Source organism: Asterias amurensis, chromosome 1 (assembly GCF_032118995.1).
Source record: "Asterias amurensis chromosome 1, ASM3211899v1".
Taxonomy (NCBI): Eukaryota; Metazoa; Echinodermata; class Asteroidea; order Forcipulatida; family Asteriidae; genus Asterias; species Asterias amurensis.
This window is the reverse complement of record NC_092648.1, coordinates 958,177-979,764: the sequence shown is the minus strand read 5'-3', so window position 1 is coordinate 979,764 and position 21,588 is coordinate 958,177. Positions and strand designations below refer to the sequence as shown.

Below are 21,588 nucleotides of genomic sequence, written 5' to 3'. Positions count from 1 at the left end.
CTGGCCCGATGTGAGACTCGAACCAGGGTCCACAGATATGAAAGGCAGGGAAACAAACCTTGATCCAACCTGGTCCCTCCTCAATAAAACACAAAATATCCTCACAAAACAACTGTCAATGATCTTGAAGTCACTGGCCATTTTGTAATGTTGTTTTCAGCCAAAGTTTAAACCATGGATAATTTGTCTTGAAAACATACCTTGAATGAGTCTTTGCAATTACTGAGTACGTCCAATGTGTTTAAGGAAACACCTTCAGTGAATGCAATGTCGGCCAACCGATTCAGCTCTGGTCCTGCCTCATAAAACTCAAGATCCTACAAAATAAATACACAGCGTCAACATATCTCACCAACATAAAGGTACCAATCAAGTGAGTTTTATAATGGTAACGAAATGGGATAATTTGTTGGTAGTTCTCACATGAACAACTTATTAGGCACCAGATTTTAATCAGTATTCTCTGGTCATTACTTCAGCTATGTTAAACAACAACTCACACAACTTCATTTCTGACTGCCAAATTAATTACAAAGGAAATACCACTTCTGATACTACACCATCACCAACAAAGATTTGAAACCTTACAGGCCTGATACTTCACAGAGGCAATATATATAAGTATTAATAATAATTCGGGGGGCTAATCATCCTTACTCGCAGCTAAGAGCTGAATTGCGAAGGACGCGGCTACAGCGTGTTCAAGAAGCAGGCATGCAAGGGTGCCTTTGGCTGCCAACCACATCAACTCATAATGACCACGGAGCACAGACAAAGATCGAAAGTGTTTGATTTTTTTCCCGAGGGAGGAAAACCGGATGGTCTGGAAAACCCTCATGGCACAGCAGAGAACCAACGCACAACTCAACTCACATATGGCCCCGGTCGGGAATCGAACCGGGGTCACCTTGGTGAGAGGCGAGCGCTTTACGCACAAGCCAACCATGCCACCCAATGAAGGCGATTGCCTCTATGCCTCATGGTTCTTCACAGGGTGCCCTTTTACCAAGGAGAAAATGCCTTGGTGCCCCTGCCCTTTCAAGAACGAGGCATACAGGCCTGATCTCAATTTGATATATTTTATTTCACAAATTAATAGACGATTTTGTTTATTTGACTGACCTTTGTAAATGCATTGTCTCCTTCTCTACAACCTCTTCCCATATTGATGGCTCTCACAGCATGCCCTAGACTACGGTAGTTATAACTAGTGGACAAATCAAATAATACAAGTTATCATGAGTAAGAGACATCATAAAGGACAACAAAACAAGCTATACAAGAATAATGGACTGGTAACCAAGGACAGTGAAAAGGAAAAGAGGTAGACAGAGAAGAAGATGGAGAGATGACATCAGGGTATATGGAGGAACAACATGGAAAATAACTGCAAGAAATAGAAATGAATGGCGTTTACATGAGGAGGGCTATATCTTACACTGGATGAACTCTGCTTGTTCTTTAAATGATAAGAGAACAGCCATCAATTTCACCTAACTCATCCTAACTTAGGGTTAATCTTAGGACTTAGGACGGGTTCAGTTCCGTATATAAATACGTAGGACGCATTGAACCCATCCTCAGTTAGGACGGGTTACTCGTCCTAACTCGAGTTAGGATTAATCCTAACGTTTTGTGAAATCGGCTGCAGGCAGAGTAGGAAGCTCGGAGTACACTGTTCAAGTTGTCATGACCAAAAAAAAGACTCTTGTCAGAGCCAACACTGTGTACAAAGGGATTTTAAACATGTTTGTACCCCTGCAGGGTTTATAAGAAATACTGACCTCTTATTGTCTGCCAGACAAAGCTTCAATTATCACTTACTTTAATATTGCATTGATCACACTTTATGAAAGAAATAGAGGCTTGAAGTTCTAAATTGCTAAAATGAAATCATGAAACACTAACCTTCCAGTCCCTTGATGTTGCATCAATGTTCGAGGCATGCTCGCTCTCTGACTATCGTCCACCTGCTCATACTCTTTTATAAGAAGCTTTATAGCATCAGTGTTCTCCGTCTTGACAGCGTACTCCAGAGCATTGTATCTTAAGTCTACACTTCGGTTGGTGAATACAGTTGGTATATCTTTATTGGAAATCAGTTTCTTAAGAAGAGGAATATCTTTAGTGATGACGGCACGGATTACACGTTTGCTACCGACATACACAGATACTATAGGCATCTGGGGTGGATTTCTGTGAAAGACAAACAAAATTTGTAAGAAAATAGATTTACATGTGCTCATATTTTCTTCCAAGATTCTCCTCCAAACATTTCAATGCTGTCATGGAAGCCGTCCATTTTACTTGAAAGATCTGCTCACCGCAAACATTCCTGCAAGAAACCTCCATTCAGCAATCAAACACACCATTGTAATGCCACCTAGTGCCACCAAAACATATGGTGAGTGTAGTTTTAAGTTTGCTGGACCTAATTTATGGAACAATCTCCCTCTACACATCAACTAGTTACCACTACAACTATCTCACATTTCATGAGTCTTCTCCAAACAGTTCTGTTCAATTCATTGTATGCCCCTTTTGCAGGCTAAAATACATTTGTTATGTTGCACACTGCTTACTAAACAAAAGGACATTACTCTTACTCACTTGACTTCAAACATGGGATCTTTTGAGACAACTGTAATATTTGTATTTGGAACCAGCTTGCTGTTTGGATGCCTCGCTACTTTCTTGCCCATCTGGCGAGACGTCTTGCCTCCAACCACTCTCTTGGTCTTGACTCCACCTTTACCACTTTCTTTGCCTCTTTTCTTGTCTCTGCTAGGCTTTTTAGCTCGTGGTTTAGCTTTCGCTGCACTGGCTTTTCCTTTGCTAGTCGCTTTGGGCTTGGTGGTTTGTTTTTGCTTCTTGACTGAAAATAAGAAGTGAACAATTTGTGGAAATCCAATTTTGCTATTGTTTACTAAATACAACTAGATACTGCAATTGAAGTCTTTAATTTTTCTTTTAAAATTTGTTTAATGGCTACGATCATCTAAAAGTTAACCATGAGTTTTAATTGAAGTTTAAATTGAGTGTACATTGTGAATTTTAACTACAGTGATGTGAATGGAAACAAAGTACAACCAAGAGAAGTATGAGTGACTTGGTTTCAAAAATTACTTTCTTTAACAGACATTAAGAAAGAAAAGTAATTTGTCACCAAATCTTCAATGCCGTTGAGTGTCCTTTGAATATGGTGGGTGTAGAAGCCCAATAAGACACTAACCTTTCTTACTTGTTGTCTTCTTAGTCTTGGATGCCACTCCTCGATTCATCTTTGAAGCAACAACACGAGCCACCGTCTTGGTTTTAGACTTAGCTTTCTGAGGTGAACTCCCTCGCTGTTTGGACTTGACTTTGGAGATGGCCCTGGATGGGCTCGGTTTAGTAGCATTTTGAAACTTTGTCAACTTTTTAGGACTCGACTTGACAATCTGTCTGGGACTAGCTTTGTTGACCTTCTTGAGTTTGATCTTGGAAACGGTTTTCAAACTTCCCTTTGTTCCTTTTTGAGGAATGATTTTGACTGGCTTTTTAGTAGTTACTTTGATTGCCCTTTTAATAGTTACTTTGATTGCCTTTTTAGGGGTTGCTTTGATGGCCTTTTTACCTGTACTCGTGTTTGCGTTCTGAGATTTTGACTTTTTAGGCGATGATGGCAAGATCTTAGTAGATGAAGATCTTTTGAGGGCTTTTCTCGCTTTGTCTCTTTGGTCATCATTCTTCGTTTTTATCTTTCCTCCTAACAAAAGAAACAAAACAACAAAGGTACCGTTTACAAAACAAAATCAAATTAATATCGATCTCATTCTACTGGAAAAGGTAGTGGAGTATAACAGAGTGTGCTCACTGGACTGGACTGTGTAAGTTTGCAACTAGTTTTAAAAGCAAAAAAATAGTTAAAGGCCTGACATTTCAACCCGAGCAGAGTCTCTCTTGAAGGCTAAATGACAACGCAACACTGTACTGCTGAAACAAAACCAGTCATTGGAATGATAGGGAAGAAAGCACACAGAAAAAGCAGGGGATAAGTGTTGAACTTGAAGAGGGTGGGGGGAGGAGCAGAGGGGAGGGACTGGTAATATCACAAGTGGTTGGAAACACTAGTTCTTTTTAAAAACAACAAAGAGCCCAGTGCTGGATTTTACAAAGAGTTAAGACTAGTCTCATCTCACTAAGGACGAGTTACTCGTCCTAACTTAGGACTTGCTATACGTTTTATGATATCTCTTAAATAGTCCTAAGTTTCAAATCCGTCCACAAAAAGCTATAAATAGTTCTGTGAGGGATGGCTAGTACAACTGGGGGATGCTTCACTCACACAGTAAATTCCAATGATGACCCTACCTACAATATTTTTGTGAGATCGAAACTTACCTTTCGTGGTAGATTGAACTCTCTTTACTGATACACTCTGTTGGATAATGAGGCTCTTGGTTGCAAACGCAACAGGTTTCTTGTTCTTCAGTTACACCGAAAAGAAAAAGAACAAAATAAACATCTAGCAGTGGTCGCATAGTTATCACACAGTAGTGAGTGGAATACAGAAAAATATTGCTTCGGCATCCCATATTCTATATTATAGAGGTTGAAAGCCTGAGTCATTTCCGGCTACGCCTTCGGCAGGAGGGTTACATTATCGCAACTAAATCATACCCTACTTTTTCTTACTTGTCTTATCTAGAATTATTCAGTAAATAGGCACTGAGCAATTTTAAAGACTTCTTCAAAATAATTCTAGGTGCTCTGATTTGTACTATGTGGTACATAGTCCCAGAACTATGTGATGAGGTTCATTCCGCTAATGCCTACACGTTCATGGAGATGATAGCGGAATGAACTTCAGTTCTGGGGGTAGTGGGACTAATGGTGGTTTGGGATAATTTTCCGTATGGCGCCACCACTTTTTCACTCATTTTTACAAAAAGGGATATCTCATTGAGGTAGCCTAAATAATCTAGCCTTCATATCGAAAGTGGTGGCGCCATACGGAAACTTTTCCAATCCCTCAAACAAAACAGTGCTCAACATCTCAGTGCAAAGTCTGCAAACCAATCTGAACATAGTGACCCTAAACATTTACAAAGTGATCACCCAGCTATGAAGCCATTGCCATCAGTTTCAAAACGAAAAAGAAACAAATTGTGTTGTAAACTACTTCCGTTTAAAGTTCGTCTGCTCGATTGGGAAACAGAGACCTGACTATTTGTACACAATATTAAGAGGAAGTATTTGTACACAATATTAAGGGGAAGCACGAGTTCAATCTTGCAATGCGCTCTGCACAATGTTAATGGGATAACGGTAGAAGTCAGGGAACCAAACAACTCTACACAAACATTAAATAGACCACAAAAGTGAAGGTTTTAAAACGTCAAAATAAGGCTTTACTCACAAAATATTGTTTTGTACTTCTGGATAGAGGTTTATTTGAACCATAAGTTGTAATTTAGGCCATTGGTGTCCACAGAAAAAGCCTCAATAATCACAATGTCTGTGTCAAACCTACGCCCCTTTCGACTCTCGCCAAATTAATAAAACAAACTAAACAGTTCCAACCATGGAGGTGATTTAACTTTGGTTCGAGGCAAGGACAAAACAAACTTCGCTTTTTCGACAAGAGAGCAACATTTTGTTCTACCCTTAAAAGCTAAAACTAATTGAGCAAACTACTCGAGTCAAACGGGCACGGGGTTTATCAAACAAATACCTTTGACAATGGTGTTTTGGCTGATCGCTTACTACCTCTGCCAGGACCCACCACTCTGACTCTCTTCGAAGGTAGTGGTGGAGAGCTCACTCCTGCACCCCTTCTCGTCGGCTTGCTAGGCATGATGCCCTCAAATGTTGCTCAAAGGATACCTTCTCACCAACACGTTGATAAAATGCTTACTCGTAAAGAACACATGCTGCCCTTGCTTTATAAATACTGCTACTCGCCTTCAATTTGTACACGAGAAACGCAAAACAAGATCCAACATGAACGGGCTCAACCCACTGACGGGTGATACGTCATCAGCTTGATTTGCATAATAAACAACAACACACAGGGCAAGCTAAAACTTGTGCGGCTGTCGACCACGCCCCCTTTCCCCAAGCGGTGAAAGTATTTCCCTTAAACGGAACATTGTTTTTGGGGAAACATTTGATTATTTTAATCCTACAAAAATGTAGATATAGACAATACAAATAACCTTAAACAAATTGAGTTCAAAAGGTGGTAGCATTTTTTAGATATCACCAGAAATCCAGAGCGGTTTAGTCAGCGCAAGAAGAATAATTCATAATTGGAATAAAAACTCTGAGAAACTTTTTCTGACAGTAACATTTCTCAAATAATTTTGGATAAAAACCTGCTTAAAAAAAAACTGCTTTTTAAACCAAACACTTGTGGTCAAAGCATTTGCAAATCATTATTACTTAAATTGATGACAACTCACACACAAATTTACAAGGAATATTTTATTATTTAATTTTGTCATGCGATTTATTGAATCAAGCAACTTCAACAATATTTTATTCAGAAAACATTTTTCCTATTTAAGGTTATGTTCTCAATAAATAATTTACACCATCCATTCATGAACAACAGCCAATTAACAAATTCATTAAGGCGATTGCATTTTTGTTTAATTTAGTAATTCAAACATTACAAACTGGACGTAAAATAAAAATAAAACTTCTAAATATATATACACGATCAGTTACTTGATCATCAAGAGAAAAATAAATCTAAGAGGACGGAACTATTGCAAAATTTTAAATTGTATAAATACAGACTGCTTGCGTTAAAAAAGAACAGCTTACTTCAAAATCTTTTGAACACACTAAATAAAATAAGGATTTTTGTATCTAAAATGTTACGTGAACTGATCAAGGCATTTTAATTAATTGTCAACTATCCACATATTTGTAATAAAATTCATTTAATTAAGCAACAAACATCAATAACATTATAAGTGGCACCTTATAAAAATTAATTAACCAAACAGTTATGAGTAAGTCTGAAAACATTTTGGACTATAAGAATACATTCTGCAGATTATTTTTTTGTATAAGAGCAGAAAAGCGCTGCGTGCTAGTTTGCAAATCAGGGCCCAATTTCATAGCCCTGCTTGTGTTGACCGTGGAAAGATGGGCATGCTAGTCTAGTAAATGATCAAATTTGTAAAAAAACATACAAGCAGGCACCATTCCACGCCTAACATGTGCTTACCGAGTATTAGTGAAAGAGTCTTTGCAAGGGGGTACGTCTTTGACGTGTTTTATCAAGATATAGTTTAGTTAGACCCTTGCATAAGTTAATCACACTCTCAAAAAGCACCCTCATCGAGGTCCGAAAAGCACCCTCACTGAAGCTAAAAAGCGGCCTCACACGCCCTCAGTGCCGCTGTCTTTTTTGTGTTATGCAAGGGGTCTATCAGAAAAAACTAATAGATTATTCACTACATGCACTGACTGCTGCTATGGCATTTGGAGTTTAAAGACACTGGAAACTATTGGTGATTGTCAAAGACCAGTATTCTCACTTGGTGTATCTCAACATATGCATAAAATGACAAACCTGTAAGAATTTGAGCTCAGTTGCGAGAAAATAATAAAAGCAAAAACACCCTTGTCACACGCAGTTGTGTGCTTTCAGATGCTTGATTTCAAGACCTCGAAATTTAATTCTGAGGGAGCCGTTTCTCATAATGTTTTATACTATCAACAGCTCCCTATTACTCGTTATCAAGTAAAGTTTATGCAAATAATTGTTTTGAGTAATTATCAATCGTTTCCACAGCCTTTATGTAAAGTTGCTTGCAGCTATGGTCTCTAAATGGTTAAAGAACAACTCTTTGATTATGTTGATCAGCGTCTTCCAGAACCCAGGTAGTAATGTTTAATCTTCATATACCAGTAGCTTAGGTCCCCTTTGAGATCATGGCAGAGTGAGGAACGTTCATTATCCTTGCAGTAGAAGTAAGACATGACGAGGATGACAAGAACCGTGATAAGGAAGAAGAGCAACATAAGGAGACAAGTTGTGACCCAGTCATCTGTGGACCAATCAGATCAGAGAATAGTATTGAATGGGAACTTAAAGCAATCGCACAACATCGGTAAACAGTATTGTCCAAAGGCCCACACTTCGTGTGTCACAACTTATATATGAAATAACAAACCTGTGAAAATTTAGGCTCAAAATAACTGGAAAACACACCCTAGTTTCCGCACGTTTTGCCGTGTCATGACATGTGTTTAAAACAAATCCGTTATTCGAGTTACTCGTCCTAACTCGAGATATGACGAGTCCTAACTCTTTGTGAAATCGACCCCTGTTCTACTTCAGTGAAAAGATAAACAAGTATTCTTATGGGCTATATTACCTTGCTCTTGGGGAGGTGGTGCTGGTTCAAACTCAGTCTCTGCAGATTGATCTGTTGGATTAACTGCTTCAGGTGATGAGGAGCTTGCAGGTTGCTGTGTTTCTGGTTTACGTCTGGGCAAGATGTGAGAGATTAAAAGAAACAAAAGGAAGATTAAGAATTTGCAAACTACTGAAGTTCCAACCAAACAAAAAGGAAACACCAGAAACACAGGGGTTTAACCCTCACTCTTCTGCGATCAAAAATTTAGGTTCTTTTGTATGCACTACCAATCCTAGGGCTAACACATGGACATACAGCTTAATGTTTCATCCAAGGGAAACGGCAGTTATGGTAAATTATCTTGCTTCAGACACAAGTGCCACCAGGAGGATGTGAACCAAAATTCTTCTGATCAGAAACACCAGAGCTTGAGAAAAACAAACAGGCTTGACTCGGGTAAACATTAAACAAATGTTTCAAATTATTTAACAACTCACTCTAGATTTATTGAGTCAAATGTATTGTCTAACCTTTGTCTGAGTTCAGTAGTAGTCTCTTCTCCAGCCGCTAATACCTCAGCGCTGCCTTCCACTTCAGATTTATCAGCTGCTTTCGTTTTGAGATCTTTTTCTTCCACACCAAACTTTTCCATTGCATCTACAAAAAGGAGTATACAATGTCAGATTGATTAATAATCTTGAAAGTTCATGTCCTCAGGAGGATGCTGGACTCTGTTGTTGGGCTTAGCATGCTCCTGCATGCTGGAGCGGAACATCTAGACTAAAATCACTGGGCAGGCTAGAGCTACTACATGGCGCTCGACTTGATGATGATAATTGATGTAGCACAATGGAGCGTGTAGCATGTAGGCTGGAGCTGGAACTGAAACCTAAATTGAAACCCACTAGGAGGTGGTTGGGAGTGTGTGCTCACTGGGGTCGATTTCACAAAGATTTAGGACTAGTCCTAACCAAGAACTAGTCCTAGGAGATATTAAAAACTTAAGGCTAGTCCTAAGTTAGGACAAGTAACTCATCCTAACTCGCGATAAGACTAGTCTTAACTCTTTGTGAAATCTACCCCTGAACTGAATCAGTTGGTGACAAACACAGGGAGTGAGAGTAAGGAACCTAGAGGAGACTGGGGTGCGTCCACCCGCTCAAACGAATCACAACTGTTAGCGCAAACGTTGATTATCTTTGGAACGATTGGTGCGCACTATGCGATGTCAATATGGCGGCGCCCTGAAATGAAGATGGCGAAACCATAAGATATCCTCTGTATATTCTCTTCTGTACATCATAACATCAACTAATGAACTTTGTTAACTTAAATCTGCATTATCAACCATACACTGTTATTATGTTTGTGACCCAAAAATAATACCAGATGCTTGTCCGCCATTTTAAAAACCACTCGCCAACACCTCAGAAGTATGTTCATGTAAAGTTGCCAACGTTCGCCAACGGTCGCGGCGCACAACTCGTTCCACTGGAAATTGTTGGCGAACATACGTATAAGTGACCCAAGTCCAAGTAGGTGGGGATGTGATCTTGGATATAGGAGATCCATAGTAGGTAAAAGTGGGAGCCAAATATCACTGATGTGGAAACCTATGTCTTGAGGAACTAACCTGTATACAGCTTCTTGCCCACGTCTGCGTAGATCATGGTGAAAAGATCCAATGAGCCTACAGTGATGGGATGATCATCACCGTACAATTCTCTGTATGCTTTGGTTGCCTGAAAACAAAGAGTCCAAATAAGTTTTAATGTAGAATCAGGACAGAGGCCTCCTTTAAACACAGTGACTCCGGCTAAGGGGTTCTCCCTTAGGCTCTGGCTTAGGCTCCATCAGCAACTTGAAAAAGCAGGGATTCAAATAGGCAGATGTGCCTATGCCATAAGCTCAAGCCTAATGCATGAGTTCAATAGCAGCATGGGCAAACATAGAACAAACACATGGAGACCTTAGACATGAATTAAAATGGATACCTGTAAATATCTAAATAAGTTGTTAGTAATCCAAACTAATTTGTGAAGCATTACTTTTGCTATTTATTACCAATCCATAAAACATTTGCCTGAAATGCTATAGCTTTTCAGAGATGAGTAAAACAATTACTTTTGATCTTGCAAGTCTGACAAATCTGATATTTGAAAACTGTGATGGGATGGTTTCGCTATTGTCTTGTGACTCTGTTGAATGATTGAACTTGCACATGTATGTGTTGGGACACACAAAATGCAGATACAGGTCCTTGACAATTAGCAATGCTCAATTGGTTCTAGTGCTTTTACAAGCTTACTATCACTCGGAGAAATCTAATTGACAAAATTGAAAAGAAAAAAATTACCTTGCCACAGTACTCAAGAGCTAGTTGTGGCCTGAAAATGAAAAACAAAGAAAAGGTTTTACAAAAAGAAAACTCTGAAATTAAGGGCACAAAATGAAGTCACATATTTAATTCAAAATAGAAGAGGTCAAAGTGGAAGTCTCACAATCTAACAATAGGTAACAATGCAACACGTTGGTCAGCATTTACTCAATCAAATAGACCAAACCACTGTGGCTCACTCATATATCACTCTTAAATTGATTTCTATTCATTTGCCGCAACAGTCTAGAAAAGAATATGAATAAATCTTTGGAATGTGGTTTTTAATAAAACATTGTCTCTCGTTTAAACATGACCTCAGGTTCATACTTCCTAAGACAACCAATTCCAGACAATCTCCAAGAAGAGAACTCTCTCACATTTGAATGTTCCCATTTTCTTGGGAATCGTAAGACATTGATTGAAAAAGTACTTATGTGCTACCAATGTGGTCCTGCACTGCAAATGGTTGCCTTTAAAGGTTGTCCCGTGTGACAAGGCCCCAAGGTAAATCTTACTTGGATTCTTTGAGGCACAGTTTGGCTAAGTCTTCATACTCCTTAGCTTTGATGACTTCTGGTGAGTCAGGTCCTTCTGTCTTCAATCTCTCAACATCCTCCGATCTTTCATCTCCTTTCTCCTCTCGTTTGATTTCTGGATCATCAAAAAAATTTTTTAAAACATCCACAAGACAATTTTCAGGACTCTTTGATCAATACCTCCAGAGGTGTGACTATTTTACTACAATAGACCTTATGCATTGACGTCATCCAGCGGCCATCTTAGTGGAAAAACGGTGACGAAACAATCGAAACGCACAGATTTGTACGCGCGGCGCACAGGACTGGCCAATGAACAACCTCCTTTTGACCTCTAGGTGAGGGCGCCCTACTGAAATGACGTTATGTGCATAAGGTCTATAGGATTCTTGTTTTTATAAATAAGGGAATAACAGAGTGGCTGTGCAATAAAGAACCGAGCCGAAGTACACAACCTACCAACTTGAATAGGGCTGTGAAATTTGTGCGTTCAGCACGATCATCTGATAGTCATCATGCAATGTTTATACACTCCTAGTCGTGTTTACATGGCACTCTTAAACGTGGGGTGCGGTGGACAAAACCAATGACTGTTTCGGTTGAAATACCATTGGTCAATCAATGGCCAATGACAGAAAGAGTTATTGGTTATGACAAGGCCGTGAAGGTGCTTATGAATGCTTAATGAAACTGCCTGGCGTAGGAAAACTTATATTGTTTCTTTAAGTTGTAAGGTTAATTCATTGATGTTTGTTGATTTTACAAGAAATATCTTCTTACCAAGTTCCTTCTGCAAGTTGACAATGTCAATGAGAGCTGTCTCATAATACATCTTCTCTGCTTGGATAAAGTGAACGGCTTTCTCATCTAAGCATTCAAGCCTCAGTCAAGGAAGAGCATTGATACATTAAGAAAATATATAAAGCTAGTTGCTATCCATCGCACAACGTGCAGTGCACTTGCATGCACGTCGCTCTGGGGGTAAAAACATGCACAAAAGGATGGTACATGTGTTTACACATGCATTGTGTACCATCCTTTTGTGTACATTTTGACCCCCAAGTGCGGACCGGAGACACACGTGTATGCATGGCTTCTCTCCACCCAGGAGTACAAATGGGCACCGATAAGAGAGCATGGGAGTAACCTGCGATAGACTGGCATCCGGTCCAGAGAGATGTCGTCTGATGCCAATGAAACCGGATATAAACACTGGCCTGATTAGCAATATTGGCTCGAGACATACTTTACTTTTACTTAAACCATCTCAGCTTACTGGGGAGTATACAACCTGTGTTGCCATATATGTTGTGCACCAAACTAAGAATCATCTCTCACAGGTGCCCATTTACTCCTGGGTGAAGCGATTATAGTTTAGTGTCTTGCTCAAAGACACATTAACTCTTTTCAAAAGGATACATTCATTCTTCTCAAAGTAGATATTGGAAATCTGTGTAGATAAAAAGAAGAAAATAGAATTATCTGTTGCAAACAATTTACCAACCAAAAGGACCGGTGGTATAAATGCAAAAGATAGTTAATGGCCTGAGGTTTCGACCCTAGCAGAGTCTTTCTCAAACACTGATGTACATTGATGTTTTGCATGCTTCCTTGTAAGAGCGGCTCAGCATCTTTTTGATATTCGATTGTTCTGAATGTTGATCAAGCAAAGAAAGCCAGTGTATAGGCTGGCTCAAAAACAGTCACAGTGGCACTTGTCATTGATGTTCGTGGCGTGTCATGGGCGAGTTGATAAGAGCACCAGACTCAAACTCTGGTGCTTCTGTTCAGCAGAGTGTGGGTTTCGAGTCCCAGTTTCGTGTCCTTAAGCAAGACACTTGACTCTAAAGCTGTGTCCTTTGTGTGGGACGTAAAGTAATTGGTCACGTGTGTTGTGTAACACACATAAAAGACCCAAGTACACTTATCATAAAGAGAAGGGGTTTCGCCCTGGGGTTTCTGGTCTGATCGGCAGCATATTGCGGCAGCGCATGCTTACCTGGGGCTCTACAGTCATTCACAGAAAAGTACATGTAGTCCAAAGTGGTTTTCTGGAAAATATATTTAGATCATTAGTTTTGTTGTATTTGTTTCGTACCTCATGAAGACATAGTGGAAGATCTGTGAACGCTTCACTTTCTGTAAGACCCGTTATAGCAGCAAGGAAGCTTTGAAGAGCCTCATCAACCTTGTCGCCTTCCTCTCGGAGCTTCAAACCTTTCTTGTATAAAGAGACTCTCTGAAGTTTCTTCAGGTTCTGGGGACTGTCATCTGTTGCATCTTCTTGAGCTGTGGAGAGTTGAGGATTTCTTTTTAAATGTTTTTTTTAATGCAAGTTTACCACAAACAAGGCTAAAAGCCACTCTTTGTAAGGGGCTACAAGAACAATTTTTAAATGCGAAAAAAAGTAATAGTTACAATGTACAATGAATGTACAGAATTGGATTTTAGCACAGAAATTTCACTAGCCAGCCATGTATTGTGGCAGGCTAGACAAACAATAACATCACATTGCATTTTATCCAAAAGAAATGTGGTTGAACACATTAAATTTAGAATTTCATTTTGTAACATGAATAAAAAATTGAAAAGGACGAGAGCTGAGAAATAAATAACCCTTGAAGACTGAGTTGTTCCTACCAAGGATGAAAATTGCCGAATGTGAAAATTTATAAAAAAGGCTTTTGGGCCTCGTTTCCCCTTATTATAGACCGGGAACATCACCATTCAAGAAGTATACGGGACCTGTGAATCAACAGAAATACAAAGTTTGGTTTGGATACAATGTGGACTATTTCTCCCTTTGGTGACTGTTTTACCCCTTTCAAGAAAATTTGAAGACACAAGGAGGTATAGAAAAAAACCTGATTTCAGGAAAACTCAAAACCAACTTATGCATTTTACACTCTTTAGTTATTTACCTGAAGGCTCCTTTGCTTCATCCTGCTCTACAGTTGGATCTTGTTCTGTATCTTCATCTTTGCTTTCCGCATTTGCATCCTTTCCTACAGTGACATTCTGCTCCTCTTCATAACCTTCTAAGAAGCTTTCATCTTTGGCATCATCTTGAGACATCTCGCCTGATTCTTCTACATCCTCAGCATTTTCAATCTGTGCATCATTAGCCACACCCATTTCAGCATCCTCAGCTTCTTCCACCTCAGTAGATTCAGGTTTAAAAGTCTCAAAAACCCCATCTCCTTCCACTTCTGTATAATCAGCCCCGCCCGATTCTGTATAATCAGCCCCGCCCATTTCGGCATAATCAGCCCCGCCCGTTTCTGCTTCTTCTGCCTCTCCTATGTCCGTGTATTCAAACACATCCATCTCTTCAACACCGTCCTTTCCAGCATCCTCAGTCCCTCCTACATCTGTATACCCAGCCATGCCAATCTCATCTTCCCCTAAACCATCCAAGAAAGGCACTTCAGATGAATCTTCAAGATTCTCTGCCGCGATGTGACTTAAATCTTCCAAAGGTTTCTCTTCATAGAGGTCGCTTGTTGGTTCTTTATCTGCCATTTCAATGTCTACAAGATCCCTTTCTTCCTGGTCATCCAAGATAAATCCACCAGTAACATCTGAAGCTGTGTTTGAGTTGTTGATGTTGACCTTTTCAAATGAGTCTTCTTCATCAATCACAATGTCATTGTCATCTTGGGAGGGTTTTGAAGACGCAGCAGGGTATGATGATGACGCTGTTGAAGGATTGAACATGTTATCACCTCCGGCTCCAAGGTCTGCAGCTTCATCAGGTTCAGGATCCATGTCTTAGGACTGTAAAGAAATGGATAAATACTAATCATTGTCACTTCAGAGCTCCTTGCACTACAAAGCTTGCAAAGCAATAGTCTCAAATAATTGCAACTACAGCACATAGTTTATGTGTCCTTCTAGCCACCTGGTATGTGGACCTCCAGTGGAGGGCCATAATGAATGACCATGAGCAGTAGCTAGAAAGCACTCCCTCCCAGGGATAATTGCTTTTTGATTAAAGGAGTTGATGGTTCTTCAAAATGTTTGATGCTTGAATTAAAGTATGAGGGGGCCTATGATGGGAATTCTTCGAAACTGTATCAATGGTACTCTGAAATAAAGCATGATAAATTTGTTGTGCTGTGTAAAAAAAAGCTTCCGAACTTGACAACCAATCTCAACTAACTAACTAATGCTAAAAAATCTAATTCTAATGCTACATTGCAAGACTTAAAACTTAAATATTTGCAGAAAGGTAAAAAGCGTGTGCCTACTATAAAGACTAACCTTCCCTCTCCAGTAAACACATTCTCTAAAAAGTCAAATTTACTACCTCAAATAAACGGATTTGGCGCGTTGTAAACAAAATACCGATGCTGCAGCTTTTTGATATAGACTGGACAAATTATAACTCAGGAGGGCGCTGTGTATCCACGCGTAGCGCGCGTGAACTACACGTGAAAATAACCTGATGTTTATCTAGAAACGAGTAGATCAGTACGTGTACGTTCCCAGTATGCTAATCAGTCCAGAGTGCACTTAGCACTCATCAGCAAGCCATCAGGTAAGGACAGTTAAATTCGTTTTGCTTCTTTGATCTTAAAATGTTACAATTAATTAAGTTTAAATAGTAATTGTACGAAGAATCTGAAGAAGAAAGAGATCATGATCATGATGAACACTCTGCAGGGCGGTAGAAATTGTGGGCGTGCATGAATCCCTAGCTCTTTATGTAATTTTTAGTAATGCAATTTTGTAAGGGGGGGGGGGGGGGTGAGAGTGCATAGATAGTCAGCAAGCCATTCCTGTCCTTGCTCATAATATAAATAGTTAGGCCATTTCTCTGTTGTCTTATTCTTCACCTTTGTATCTAACGGCTACACTTTCTTGCCCAAATTCTCCTCCTATCCTAGTGTAGAACTATTTTATTTATATGAGGTTCCGCTATCGTATCGTCCCTGTAACGGGAGCGGAGACAATAGCGGAGCGAAACCTCATAGTTCTAGGAGTACCCAAATTCGACACTTTCTTCCATGCAATCCATCTAATCTGTCCATCGAGGTGTGTAGTTCTCGATCCAGCAGATCACATAATAAGAGTGAATGTAGTCTGCCGTGTAGGAGGCTAGGCCTCCCTGCTGAACAGCAAACTTAATCTTAACTTGCATTCACAATGAAGCATCTCGATCTTCGCTTCCAGGGCAGTTTCTAACATTTAACAATAACATACCGGTACCGTAGTCTGGTAGTAGGCCTAAAGGATTGCTTCTTCATGGAGCTTTGTCATAAAGTAGTTCAAGTTGTACTGATGTGTTTAGTTATAAGTTGTGATTAGTCTATAAAAACATATTCTCTGATGGGTCAGGGACTACATATTGGTATTTGCTCGTTTACTTTGTAATGATCATCACAACGACTGAACCTCTACCTATCTAGTATCTGTCGGCTCTTTCATCATCAGTGTTTGTCCAACATACGAATAATCATTGTAAGGAACACGCGTGCGCCCAGCCGCAGTACGGTATTCTTCAAATTTTATGAAGCAGCACTTTAAAGAAAGAAGAAGAAGAAGAAGATGAAATACAAATGGTTATTGATTTGACCTCGGCAATAATCTTTGCTGCTGTGTTCTGTGTTTGCGTCAAGTTGCATCGGAACCATGTGGAGGATTACAAATCTGTTGTTTTAAGTTCTAGGACTGCTAGATGGGGTTTGCCCTATCTCATCTTCAAGGACTGTTATGGCTCTCTCTTAAAAAATCATAGTCACCATTACACTATGGTTGTTTTTAAGTTAATGACCAACGTTTGTTAAAAGAGAACCATGTAACAGCTCTGGCATCTGGCTTCAGCATTGGAAGCTCAACATAAATTAAACATTTGAGCAAAGTCATCGAAACAACGAGGATCCGACAAAAACTCCAAACTCATCTCATCTCTGTCTTAGAAACAACTAGACCGACTTCAGGGCCCAATTTCATCCTGCCTAAGCAGAAAACATTGCTTAAAACATTTCCGCTGAAAAAAAATGCCAATCACAAATTGTATGTATGTAACAAAACAGTTTGGCAGGTAACCTTAATGCTGCTAAGCAGAATTGTGTTGTGCTTAGCGTCTTTTTGAGCTTAAGCAGCTCTATGAAATTGGGCCCGGGGTTGGTCAACCACACCCTTCTCTCCCCCCAAACCTATCAATCAGTTTGACATTCCTTATCCTATGTGCAAATCATTTGTATTCTCTATACCATTCCTTTCCAAAACTCCATAATCGGTTGAAAAGAACTTGGAGTCACACTGGTAAAATTATTTACATCTTAATAATCAAGCCTGGAATTGCATGGATGTCACAGAGGCCATGATCCCTGTTGCCCCTGGTCTTGGCCTTGGTGCCCCTTCAAAGGTTGCCCATAGACTTATGCCCAAAGTGCTCAAAGCACTTGGTGGTGCTTTTTATTCATGGGGAAAGACTGGTTGATGAATATTCATGACAAAGAGCAATGGTTAGTTAAATTCAAATGAGGGTGAACTCTAATAAAGTTTGATTGGTTCATCTCTTTGAGTTTGTTTATCAATACTGGTAGTAGTTGTTTTCTTTGGCACACCCAAGCCAAAGGTTTGACTCCAAACTGTCTCCCAAGACCCAATAATGAAAAGTATAAAAGTGATGAAAGACCTACTACAAATTCTAGAAGAAAATATATTTTAAAAACCTAATTTACAAAAAAAGTCTGTGGAGTTACAGAACATGTTGTTGCAAAAGGCGTACAAGTATCCAAAAAATCAATTGAGTCAAGTGACATTTATCATTTGTTGTCCCAGAAAAACCCATAGAAAGGTCTCCCTTCCAACTACTGACCACAGTCAATGGTGCTCAACTTGGCAGTTTCACACCTAGCTCTTCCATTAAGCTAGTTTATCTCTGATTGGTAAATTTAAAAAAACATTAAATTTTGGATTCTGTCAAGTATCTACATAGTACTTAAAACAAAAACCTGATACATTTTCGCCTTAATATTTCTAAGCAGTGTATAATAAATAATAGTGTCATAACATTGTATTGAACCCCCCCCCCCCCCACTTCACAATAATAAAGAAAATCTACTTAAACAATAAAAACACAAATAAAATGTACATAGAATGATAAACACAATTGAGCATCTACATTCATGTAACAACATTCACAGTTCCCTTAAAAACACGAACAAAATTTAATAAATTCAGTGTTCAGAGTGGGATTTGAACCTGTAACCTTTGGACTTGCATGCCGATGCTCAACCAACTGAGCTACTTTTTCCTACTTTGTTATTAATTGTTTGTTAACTTGATAACCTACTAGCCCCTATTCAGTATTTCTGGAATAAAAAACATACAAGCCAATTAATTTCAATGTTTTCTTTTACTGACATTAGTACTTTTACTTCTCCTCGACAATGTCCGTAAGTCAGGATTTATATAATTATAATGCCATGGAAAAAACATGGTCATACTTATAAACTTTTTGTTAAATACAGATATAACCAAAGCGGTTTGCCAAATGAATGCATCTGCTATGGAAAAGTTAATGACAATAATTATTTTCTACAAAATTAATAATTAGTGCAAGCCATTAGTTAAATTTGATTAATTTTCATAATTGAAATTGTACAGAGCACTTTAAAACATAGTGTACTTACACTGTGTGTCCGTAGCCTTGTGGTCTTAAGAGCCTTGTTGTCTAAGGTAGTGACGCACTACAGCGTTTCTTATTCACAGTCAGTTACTCCCCACTCTCTACCTCTCCGCTATTAATTCAATCAAAGATTCTATTTTCCTCAACACAATGAAAACTCCAGTCAAAAAATCACAATTATCATAATGTACATTTAGTTACATTTCACCTACAGTCTGCCAGCACCCAGTGTTATTGTTCACAATAATTTTCCATGTATGCATTAAGCTAGACATGCTAAAGTCTTTGCGGAGATAAGCCGAGCCTACATTTTTCAAATGTCATTATGTCTGTTAACTATTTTGGTCTGTGAGGCAGACCACTGCATTCCAAACCTGATTCAATTACATAGTGTGTGTTTCTAGACACGGCAGAATTCAATATTGAATTTTCTCAGAACTTGTGGTCAAGATTGTAAAATGTGTTCAAAGGGTTCTGAAGGAAAATAAAGGGACACTGTGAACTCTGTCATTTCCAATCCCGGAGGGGAGTGGGGGTGGACTATGTGAATTGGCTTTTTCAGTTCCTAACTGACTTTGTGGGTTTCCCTGGAACATTTCTCTGGGGTTTTCCCTCCCAATTATAAAACTTAAATTTCGTCATTGTCTTCTCAAATTGTCTTGATGCTGAACAGGCTTTGACAAGAATTGTCATAGATGTAGAAATAAAAGAGTAAAAGTGTCATAATATTAGGTCCACCATATTTCATGATGGTTCATTGTATACATACACTAAATGAATTTCACTTCATCTTTACAGAGCATTTTCAAATATCTTGGGATATACTGTAAGACTTCATTACCTAGCTTGTTGGTTGCATGTTGTTTACTGTGGTTTACTATTGTGCACCTGTGCTTATCTACAACTGTATTCAGTTAAACCAGTGTTTGGCTGTATAGTAAATGCAAATCCTTCAGACAACACTGCAATACAGACTTGATAAATGAATAATTAGTGTTGATATAACCTGTGACAAAACCACAGATGCAAAGGTCACGGGTTTGTGGCCAGTTGATTGGTTCACTGTGGGGGTGTGTTAAAGGCGTGTACCGGCAAGTGATATGCATTTATGCTGGCATTATGCACAGAGCTCACTGTGTATACACGCACACTTACACGTACACACAAATAAAATCTCACTGAACGCTCATGCTGTAAAACCAGCTACTAATTCTTGCTTTTGTATGCTGGATGTGCTACAACAGGAAAGGTTTATGGACGGGAAGTGTCAGATGCAGGTATGTTATTTGAGTTTGGAAAATCTTCAGTGTTTAACTTGTGTACTGATGATCTTGGTACGTTTGTTTTCTATTAAGTTTCTACTGTGAGATTTTTGCCAGTGATAACAGAAAAGGAAAGTTGTTTACAAATTTGACTTTTCATTGACCGTTTGAAATTGATGAGTTATTGTGTTTATAAATGTTTTCTTGCTGAAAAATATTGAATATACTGAGCTGAATACATGTATGATATGCTACAGAAAAAAACATAGCATCTTTGAGTATTCTGCATTTTTACTACCTAGTTTAAAGACAGTTAAATGAATGGGAAAGTTTGTTTTCTAAGAAGAAGATTGTCATTTTGAGTTGAATAAACTCATCTTGTTGCTGATGTACATCTTACTAAATTGTTTTAAAAAAGTACAAAAAAACATTGACAATAGTGTGACCATACTCTCCCTTCAACACAAGGACTACAAACAATACATTGTAAACATATCCGGTAAAATGAATCATGAGGTTGGACTTGACTTCTCTGATCTCCGAAGCTACAATGTTAAATTTGGATGTAAATATGAACAGCATTATCTTAATTATTGATGACCTCTACAATAATGCCCATTACAAACAAACATACTACCAGCAGAATATCAACAATCACATTAAATATTTCACAACCGGATTTATTGAAATTGATTTCAACACAAGATACTATGTCTTAAACACTCAAGTAGCTTAGCACACAGGTTGTAGTAGACTACCATGACTACACGGCCCAATTTCATAGAGCTGCTATGCACAAACAGTTGCTTAGCATGAAATATCTTCCTTTATAAAAACAGAATTACCAACCAAATTTCTACCTGATTTTCAGGATAAGCAAACAACAGCTGAATACCACTTATAGGCAATGTGCAACAAATGGAAATTTGGTTGGTAATCCTGTTTTTATCAAGCACAAAATTTCATGCTAAGCAAATTTTTGTGCTTAGCAGCTCTATGAAATTGGGCCCAGGTATTGACCTTGATGATATGAAATAATAAAATGTTCAAAGGGAAGTTTTTAGTTTGTATTGGAGCACTCTCAACCATTATAATGCTGCGACCATGGCCTGTATAGAGAGGCCACTAACTACTAAACTGCACAATCACTGTGACTTGCACCATGAGTAGACAGTCATGGGAAACGCAGTTACTTTATGTCATAGCCTCAAAATGTATGTTTAAACAATATTTCATTTTAAAGCATTCAATATTCCAACCAGAAAATGTTTGTTACATGTCTGGCTCCTGGCCTCTTTGCTTAGTAACTCAATGGACTGTGGGAGCCTTGTGCATATTCCAACATTTTGTCTGAAAAAAATTACAGGTTTAAGCAGTGGTCCCAAAATGTTAGAATGCAAGCAAGACT

The 21,588-nt window shown here is 38.8% G+C and overlaps 3 protein-coding genes across 6 annotated transcripts in view; 1 reads left to right on the top strand and 2 right to left on the bottom strand.

Annotated features, from left to right (window-relative positions):
- LOC139941694 (poly [ADP-ribose] polymerase tankyrase-like) overlaps window positions 1-6,007 on the bottom strand; it is a 37,826-nt gene extending 31,819 nt beyond the window's left edge. Inside the window, exons 1-7 of the mRNA XM_071938301.1 lie at window positions 5,717-6,007; window positions 4,384-4,468; window positions 3,233-3,748; window positions 2,611-2,875; window positions 1,909-2,196; window positions 1,123-1,207; window positions 201-317 (exon numbers count right to left, since the gene is read on the bottom strand). Of these exons, the coding sequence (XP_071794402.1) occupies window positions 201-317; window positions 1,123-1,207; window positions 1,909-2,196; window positions 2,611-2,875; window positions 3,233-3,748; window positions 4,384-4,468; window positions 5,717-5,839 (1,479 nt within the window). The 5' untranslated portion in view covers window positions 5,840-6,007. The remainder of the gene's footprint in view (window positions 1-200; window positions 318-1,122; window positions 1,208-1,908; window positions 2,197-2,610; window positions 2,876-3,232; window positions 3,749-4,383; window positions 4,469-5,716) is intronic.
- A 470-nt stretch (window positions 6,008-6,477) lies between these two features.
- On the bottom strand, window positions 6,478-19,171 carry LOC139941567 (uncharacterized). Of its 3 annotated transcripts, none has more exons than XM_071938148.1 (11): window positions 18,923-19,171; window positions 14,198-15,053; window positions 13,375-13,565; window positions 12,696-12,726; window positions 12,057-12,143; window positions 11,256-11,391; window positions 10,717-10,747; window positions 9,994-10,102; window positions 8,891-9,017; window positions 8,379-8,491; window positions 6,478-8,048 (listed from the first exon to the last, which is right to left on the bottom strand). In XM_071938148.1, the coding sequence occupies exons 2-11, from the start codon at window positions 15,042-15,044 to the stop codon at window positions 7,861-7,863; spliced, it is 1,860 nt and encodes a 619-aa protein (XP_071794249.1). In that variant the 5' UTR covers window positions 15,045-15,053; window positions 18,923-19,171; the 3' UTR covers window positions 6,478-7,860. The 3 variants fall into 3 exon arrangements, with proteins under 3 accessions (XP_071794249.1, XP_071794234.1, XP_071794242.1); XM_071938133.1 differs by lacking the exon at window positions 18,923-19,171 and adding an exon at window positions 15,540-15,643; XM_071938141.1 differs by lacking the exon at window positions 18,923-19,171 and adding an exon at window positions 15,586-15,641.
- LOC139941545 (pyruvate carboxylase, mitochondrial-like) overlaps window positions 15,770-21,588 on the top strand; it is a 23,601-nt gene continuing 17,782 nt past the window's right edge. The window contains exon 1 of one of the 2 annotated variants that reach the window (XM_071938099.1): window positions 15,770-15,816. The gene's annotated coding sequence lies outside the window, so the exon portion shown is untranslated. Of the gene's footprint in view, window positions 15,817-20,056; window positions 20,196-21,588 lie in introns of those variants that run through there. The other variant, XM_071938108.1, reaches the window with a different exon arrangement.